The sequence below is a fragment of the Nannospalax galili genome, unplaced genomic scaffold (assembly GCF_000622305.1).
Source record: "Nannospalax galili isolate Female #2095 unplaced genomic scaffold, S.galili_v1.0 scaffold1157, whole genome shotgun sequence".
Classification (NCBI taxonomy): Eukaryota; Metazoa; Chordata; class Mammalia; order Rodentia; family Spalacidae; genus Nannospalax; species Nannospalax galili.
In genome coordinates this window covers 311,084-319,572 of record NW_008340118.1, presented here as the reverse complement: position 1 = coordinate 319,572, position 8,489 = coordinate 311,084, and the positions used below count along the sequence as shown (strand labels likewise).

Below are 8,489 nucleotides of genomic sequence, written 5' to 3'. Positions count from 1 at the left end.
GTCTATTTTTGTGCCAGTACCATATTGTTTTTATGACTATAGCTCTGTAGTAGAGCTTAAAATCTGGTATAGTAATCCCCCCAGCATTGCTCTTAGTTCTCAGGGTTGTTTTGGCTATCCGGGGTCTCTTGTGCTTCCATATGAACTTGGGGTTTCAGACCAGGGACGTTCGGCCCTTTACTCAAGCTGGGCTGAGTGTGTCTCTCACCTTTTCTCATCTCATCTCCACCTCGCTTGACCCTCGGCTGTGGGATGATCAGCTGAGTCTGGTGCTTCCTCCTGTTTTTCGTCTCTCACTACTTGCAGCTGGTGTGCAACTTAGTCCCTTTTTCTGCCGAGTCACCCACACTTGTCTTTGTCCTGCTCCTGGAAGGGTCATACGTGTGTTTTGGACAGAGCCTTTCTCTTCATGTCCCTGACAGGCTCTGCAGCACCATTAATAGATCATTGTTTGCTGTTTGCAGGCTGGTGGAGGTATCCCATGGGAAGACAAATTTGGGAAGGTTAGAGAGATGGAGGTGTGACGTCTGTGAGAGAGCAAACCCACGTTAGGAAGGGAGCAGTTAGACCAGAGCTAAGGACACCAATGGGCTATCTTTTAAAGACCCGTGAGTTGCTGTCTGGCAAAGGTGGAGGAGCTCCGAGGGCAGTGGAAGGGAGAGAAGCACTCCAAGGGAGACGGAGGTACCCAGCTGGGAGAAGAGGTGCCACTGTCAGGGGTCGTGAGGCCCAGGGCAGAGCCATGAGGGAGCAGAACGTTTCTTAAGAGTTGTAGTTTCTGAAACAAAATGGCCAGTATCTAATATGCACACAGTGTTATAGAACATGTAGTGGTGATAGTGGGTTAACTTTAGGAAGTGGTGTCTATTCCCCAAAATGCTTTTTTTTTTAAAAAAAAAATTATTTTTATTTTGTGTATATGAGTATTACCTGCATGTAGGTAGGTGCACCTGTGTCATGAAATGCCTGAAGAAGTCAGAAGAGGGCATTGGATACCCTAGAACTGGAGTTACAGAGGATCATTAGCTGCCATGTGGGTGCTGGGAATTGAACCTGGGTCCTCTGTTAGAGCAGTCAGTGCTCTTAACTGCTGAGCCATCTCTCCAGCCCCTAAAAATGCTTTTTAAAAACTTTTACATTGGTGACTGGAGGGATGGCTCAGTAGTTAAAGCACTGAACACTGACTATTTGGTTCCCAGCACCTGCATGGCAGCTAACAGCTGCCCTAGTTCCTAGAGCTCTAGTGCCCTGGTCTGGAATTCCAAGTTTTTTTTTTTAAAAAAAACCTCCTTTACATTTACCGTCCTGCCTAGAAGCTTGCATGACAGTGTCCTGAGACAGGTTCCATAATCACCTAAGCTGGACCAGGACGAGTGCTTTAATTGCAAAACAAAAAGTGTAAATGAGGGAAGGAGAACTGTTATTTGGAGGGAGCCTGTGTGCGTGCAAAGATCAGAAGACAGCTTGAGGGGTCAGTTCTTTCCTTTCACTATGTGGGTCCTGGATATCAAACTCAGGTTGTAAGGGTTGGTGGCAAACACCTTTGCCTGCTGGAACCATCTCTTCAGCTCCCTGTTAATTTTTATTGATGTCTATTTATATAACATGACATAGGGAAACAAGCTCAATAAGTGTAGGAAAAGTAGACCATTGAAAACCACAGAATAAGGAATGATAGTTGGGAGAGAAGGGGATAGATGGGAAGAAGTCATGATGGAAAGATGGGCTGGGCATCTGGAGTGCAGACACCATGGCCAGCTCAGGCATGCTGAGAGAAATGCTTTGCAGGTAATTTGAATCTGAAAGAGAGAGAGGTAATTTGAATCAGAGAGAGAGAGAGAGAGTTAAGATTGGAGGAAAATCGTGTGTGTGTGTGTGTGTGTGTGTGTGTTAGTGTTAAGATTGGAGGAAAATCCAGTAAGGAGCTTTATGAAAAAAGGTCAGCATAGTGTTTTAAAGTTCTACTGGAGTATCTTTGATATAATCATGTTTAGTTTTCAGTGTGTTTCAGTTTTAAATTATAATTTAAGGGTGCATTGGATCTATCTGATGGACATCCTCCATTGAAGTCACCAGAAGGAAAGTCAAGTGTAAACACAACTCCAAGTAAGGTGAGTCTCCTGCAGCGCAACAGACTTCTGACCAGATATGGCCTGCTCTGCTTTCTTGTTACAAGTTTTGTTTTCTTTTGTAACAAGTGTTCTTTAAAGGTTCTTGAAGGTATACCCCCCCCAATTAAGTAGGTGTTTTGGGTTTTTTAAAATATTATTTTTATTTTATGTGTATGAATATTATTGCCTGCATGTATGTGACTGCACCCGTGTCGTGCAGTGCTGCGGAGGTCAGAAGAGGGCTTCGGATTCCCCTGGAACTGGAGTAAAGGACGGTTTGTAGCCGCCATGTGGGTGCTGGGAATCGAACCTGGGTCTTCTGCAAGAGCAATCAGTGCTCTTAATCGCTGAGCCATCTCTCTAGCCCCCTAAGTAGGTGTTTTTAAAAGTTGCTTATTAGGTTTCATTGATAATATTTTGAATTTTGCATCTCAGAACATCGATACTTTATTTACATACTCATTAACAAGGAGGTTTACTTACTTTGCATAAACTCCTGCCTGGAGAACATGAGGTTCCAGAATATAAAATTGTTGTGGTTGAGTTTTGTAGGCTTTTAGATAGGTGACCAGATTTGGAATCATGATGGTTTTTAAATCTTAATGATCTAATTTTGTTAGGATTTATAGGAAAGTGGGTGTACTGTGGTGTTGTGTGTATCTGTATCTGTGATTAAAGATAAGACGTGATTTCAAGAATATGACATAAAGCTAAGTAGAACACTTGAATTCAAGATCAAGATCTTTATTAATAGAGGAGTGAATGGAAATGTGGTGGTCTTCTATGATTGGTTAGAGCACATCACGAATCAGTACTAATTGGTCCTGTGACAGTGGGTTTGGGTCTAGACCTAGTCCATTCAGCCCATGGTCATAAAACACACGTGTGCACTGGTGAGCGGCAGACATTTGTTTTTCATGGTTTGGGGGCCAGAAGTGAAGATCAAGGCACTGACATATTTGGTTCTGGTGTGGGCCAGTCCTTGGTGCCTCCCGTGTCTCCTCACACAGTGGAAGGGGCGGGGGAGCTCTTCAGAGTCTTTTTTATAATGGTGTAGATCTCATTCATGAATGTTCCACTCTCTTGATATAATCACTTCCCAAAGGCCCCACTTAATACCCTTGCCCTCAGATTGGTATTTGAACATAATCATTTTAGGGACATAGCCGAGGAGTCGTCTCAGTTCAGCGTTGTACTCTGTGACTCTTCCTTTGGTTTCCACTCTATCAAGATAGAAAGAGTACACAGCCATCCAGACACAAGGCTTCAGGGGGGTTCAGGGTGGAGCCCTGGGTTTTAGAGAAGATGAAAGTAGTATCTTTTAAGTCAGGTGGACTTCTGGAGCACAGTATGCACTCTGCCATGTGCTTGTGTTTTAAACATCAGGCACAAGTACACCGTTGTTACTTAAGGCTTGATCTTTGATGATTTCCTCCTTCGTAAGCTTAGAAATCCAAAGAAGTTTCATATTCTGCTGGCCAAGAGGTTGCTGTTGCTGTCGTGGCTCCCCCTGAGACGTCTGGATCGCCTTTTCTGATTTAAAAAAAGGAATATTTTATAAGATTTTTTTTTTTCTTGATGCTTATGGGAATCTGTAGCCCTGATGATAGAACAGGTCAGAAGATTTTACAAGTTCCTTCACATACTGGCAAAAGAGCCTATGGGAGGAAGGTTTATTTTCCATGAAAATGTTTGAGGTTAGAGACTAAAATTAAACAATATTCCAAAAATACCTTTCTCAGTAGTTATAGCACTGGGCTATTGAGAAGTCTTCTTTTTAGCTAATGATTTTTTTTTAGAAATAATACTAACCTTCCATGTATATCCTTGAGAAAAAAATTTAAATCTGTTACTCCATTGCTATTAATTATGACAGTCTTATGTGTTTTACATCAGTTAAGAAATGTTGCTATAAATTCCTACGAGCAGTGACTTGTAGGGCTAGTACAGAGCTCTCTGTCCGGGGAGGGAGGGCGGGCACCACACTTCTGCCTGTCTGTTCTCAGTGTAGTCTCTCATAGGTGGCCACGTAAGCTGGGGTTGAAGTAGCTCCTTCAGACATACCTTAGATCCTCGCTAGCTGGCCTGGGGTGGAATCTGTCTTAAAGTCAGCACTTACTTTGGCACTGGGAGTGCAGTTCCTCTGCAGTCAGTCCTGAAGGATTTGGACTTGGGATTCCAGTCCTTCCCCAGCTTTCCTTGCCAGCCACCTCCTATGGTTCCTGGTCAGCCTTTTGAGCCACAGACACTGAGAGTGAGTGTGAGGAGCCCAGAAGAGTTATAGTCAGGATTGGATTCAGCCCAGCTCTGTATGCTTCTGAGGAAAGCCAGGTAAGGTCTTGACAGGTCCCAGCATAGCAGCTAAGGAATTCAGTCAAGGCCCTTCTAGAATGTGCCCAATGCAACATGAGAAAGCCAGGCTGCATGCACTGATCTGATGAGATAATGGCCAGTGCCTAAGGCGGACCAGGAACTTGAGGTGGAGCACTCCTGGGAAAGTGAAGAAGGCTTCAAAACAGCGGCTTCAGAGAGGAATATCATAATTAAGTTTTTCCATTTTAAAGAAATTAGCAGGAATTTTTATCAGTTTGGTAATGAGCTAGTTTATCTTTGAAGGCTTGTATTCTTGTGGTAAGATGTCATTTTGTTCTCATGCTCAGATACCAAGGTATAAAGGACAAGGTAAGAAGACGGCGAGCGGGCAGAAGTCTGGTGACAAGGTAACACGATGAGAGCACAGGAGCAAGCAGCTATGCGAGACAGATCCCTGCTGGCCTGGCTTTAGAGCTTTCTTTGAAACATGACTGCCATCTCTTAGGCCCCGAGAGCTAGACCTAGAAGCACAGACCTGTCACCCAAGCTGCTTGGGAGGCTGAAGGAGGACTACAAGTTCAGGCCAGCTGGGCAACTTAGTGAGATCTTGTCTAAAACCAAAAAGTGAAGAAATGGCTGGGCAGATAGAGCTCAGTGGTAGAGCAGTTGGCCTGGGTGCACTAGGCCCTAGGTTCAGTCGCAGTATAAAAGATGAGATAAAGTTCAGACGAGCGTTGGCGGGCATTCTGGCATAAAACAAGTCATACTGTGCTCTAAAATGATGCCAGTTTTACTTTGAAAAGTCTGGTTTTTGTGACCAAAAAAGTTGAATGTATTTGTTTCCTTTGACTGGCTAATCATGTGTGTGTTATTAGCACTATGGTTTTTACCTGAGGAAGTAGAAGTCACGCTGCTTGGGGGGGTTCCAGGGAAAGCTGCACTCCTTCCCTTGCAGACGTGTTTTCTGTTCTGCTGCTCTTGGCCCGTTGCTCGTGCTGGACTTTGCTCACCTCCCAAGGGGCTGAGGGGCTTTTCCTGCCCAGTGGTCAGGGCCTTGCCTGCTTTCCTTCTCTCTGGAGGTCACGAAAATGGACTAAACTAAGCCAGTAGATTAGCTGCTTCTGAAACCGTGCCTGTTGTTTCTACCTGTATTTAGAATAAAAGTGATTTAGCTTTCAGTTCCAGACAGTCATTAGTCCTGTGCTGAGGCTTAGCTTCTGTGTGCATTTTCCTACTAAGTTGAAAACTTCAAAAATACTTTTTATTTTACTATTATTCTTTTCTTTGCTTTTTTTCTCCTTTTGAGACAGGGTCTCCCTGTAGCTCCAGCTGGCCTGGAACTCACTATGTGGACCAGGCTGGCCTCTAGTTCATGGAGATGTACTGCCTCTGCCTCTGCCTACCAAGTGCTCTGATTAGAGGAGAACTCTACTGCACCCTACCAAAAATACTTTTTAAACACATTTGCTCTCTTAACTGGCTTTAGTTGTGGCGATATGAAAGACACATTCTATTCTCTTGTTCACACTATTTTTCATGCATTATTCAATGATATGTCATCCTACAAGTGTTTTTGCCATAGCAAAAGTTACTGTGAGGGGCCTTCACTCAGGAGGTTCGCCGTCTGACTGGAGAGGTGAGACAGCCTTGAGCAAGGTAGTGATCTGTGGGTTTTGTTTTGTTTTTTAGGAGTCTTTTAATCAGTTTCTTAGCATTTTTAAGTCGGCTGTGTGTTTTAATGAGTTTTATGACCCTAGCAATGTCTTAGGTCTTTAAGCCAAAACATTTTGAATAAATTTGTACATAAAACCAATGCATACTAAGAGATGTGGTTTTCACTCTGTAATGGGAGTGAATAGCTGTGGTGGGACCAGACTGCACACACTCCCCGACTAGAGAGGCGTGGGAGTGTGATGGGCCACGCTCTCCGAGTTCAGGCTGTAAGTCTGGCCCTTCTGTTTCATCATTGACATTTACGTCTACGCTGCCTTCTTGGTCATTTGAAATCCTCCCTGCCTTTCCCTCTTTGGCCTTGTTTCTGAATTGCTCTTATGAACAGCTGGCTCCTCCCAGCCCTGCCCCCTCCCAGCTGCAGAGAGCTAAGGCTTCTCTTCCTCTGCTCTTTTGCTTTGCCTTGTGCACGTCATAGATTTTCAGCTTTCTGAATGTGCTTTTCTCATTATTTAAATTTTTATTTATTTTATGTATATGAGTGTTTTGCCTGTGTGAGTATAAGTGAGTGACCATCACATGTGGCCGAAGAGGCAGAAGAGAGCTTCGGACCCCTGTCAGGAGTTAGAGACGGGTGTTAGCCACTGCATGGTGCTGGGAACCAAACTTGGATCCTCTGCAAGAGCAACCAGTGCCCTTAACCACTGACCTGCCTCTCCAGCCCCATTCCTTAAACATTTTTAACGCTGTAATCCAGATACTAAGTTGCATGTAGTGGTTGAGTTGTACCCTCCAGGAACTGTGTCTGCTGTGAGTGTGAACTCAAGGGTATGTGTGGGTGTGTGGTGCTGGAAGCTTGAGCAGAAACAGGGCCCTCCTTATCTCCTTGCCGTTTGAGCCGAGGAACCCTAAGACAGGCTTGTGGGTACAGGAAGAGACAACTCTTCATGCAGAGATCCAAGACCCTTGTTAATGCTAGGGGCACTTTTAGTCATGTATAATCTTGATGTGGTGATGTATACCTGTAGTCCTAGCACGTGGGAGACAGAGGCAGGAGGATTGCTGCAGGTTTGAGGCAGGCCTGGGTACATAATGAATTCCAGGCCAGCCAGGGCTGCAATACTCTCATAAAACCAAACAGCTGCTGGATGGGGTGGTGTTCTTTTAATCCCAGCATATGGGAGGCAGAGGCAGGCACACCTTTGTGAGTTTGAGTCATTGTCTTTTAAAACTAAACCTTGAATAAAATTAAAAGGTTTTGTTTTTATTAAGATGTAATAGAATGGATAGATTTGGAATACAGAGAGGATAAATACTTAATGGGAAGGCGGCATTTAATGCATTTTGTGTTTGTTTTTGAGACAGGGTCTCCCTATAGTCCCAGCTGACCTGGAACTCACTATGTACACTAGGCTGGCCTTTCTGAGAACCTCCAGCCTCTGTCTCCCAAGTGCTGGGTTTAAAAGCAAGTGCCACCATACCTGGCTCTTTATTTTCCCCCCTAATTTCATTTATTTATTTTGTGTGTATGTATTTGAATGTGTGTATGTGTATAGTCACACATGTGCCACAGAGCGACTCAGTTCTGTCTTATCTACCTGGGTCCTGGGGAATTGAGCTCAGGGCATCAGGTTTGACGGCAGACTCTTTGCCTGCTGAACGATCTCATTGGCTCTAATGATTGAGATTTAGAACTGTCTACTCACATTTCTAAATCACATTTCTGATTATGGTTATTTCACTGTATATCATTTTATTTAATGTATAGAACAGCTAGACACAGTGGTACACCTGCACACCAGCCCTGGAGTGAGTGGAAGCAGGAGGCTGGAGAGCTCAAAGCCAGTCTGGGCTCAGGTAGTGAGTTCAGGTCTGCCTGGGCTTTATAGTGAGACCCTCTCTCAAAAACCCAGCAACAAAACTTATAACAGACCTTATGGAAGGTCTGATAAATTGGGTTTTTACCATTTAGCTGGAAAAACAAAGCAAAAGGTGTTTTTTATTTTTAATATTTAAAATCAGGTGGTTTGTGTGTCCTTCCTCCCTCCGTTTCTGGCAATGCTAGGGTTGGAACTCCTGGCTTCCCAAGTGCTGAGCAATCACTTTACCACTAAAGTACCTCCCAAACTCTAGAATGAGGTACTTTGTATTTTACGTGTATAAGTGTATTGCCTACGTGTGTGTAAGTGCACCCATGCCATGCAGTGCCCACAGAGACTGGGAATCGAACCCAGGTCCTCTGCAAGAGCAGTCAGTACTCTTAACCACTGAGCCATCTTCTCCAGCCCCAGAATGAGGAACTTTTTATCAGGACATTAAACTTAATATGAGAGATTTTTCCTGTTTATTAGTTTTTAAGCCAATGTATATTGAAATGCTTTTGCTTTTTTCTTT

The 8,489-nt window shown here is 44.0% G+C and overlaps 1 protein-coding gene across 2 annotated transcripts in view; it reads left to right on the top strand.

Annotated features, from left to right (window-relative positions):
* The window catches only part of Fgfr1op (FGFR1 oncogene partner), a 36,050-nt gene that overhangs the window by 10,137 nt on the left and 17,424 nt on the right, over positions 1-8,489 (top strand). Inside the window, exons 6-7 of one of the 2 annotated variants that reach the window (XM_008835100.3) lie at positions 2,031-2,111; positions 4,772-4,831. In XM_008835100.3, the coding sequence (XP_008833322.1) occupies positions 2,031-2,111; positions 4,772-4,831 (141 nt within the window). The remainder of the gene's footprint in view (positions 1-2,030; positions 2,112-4,771; positions 4,832-8,489) is intronic. The other variant, XM_008835102.3, reaches the window with a different exon arrangement.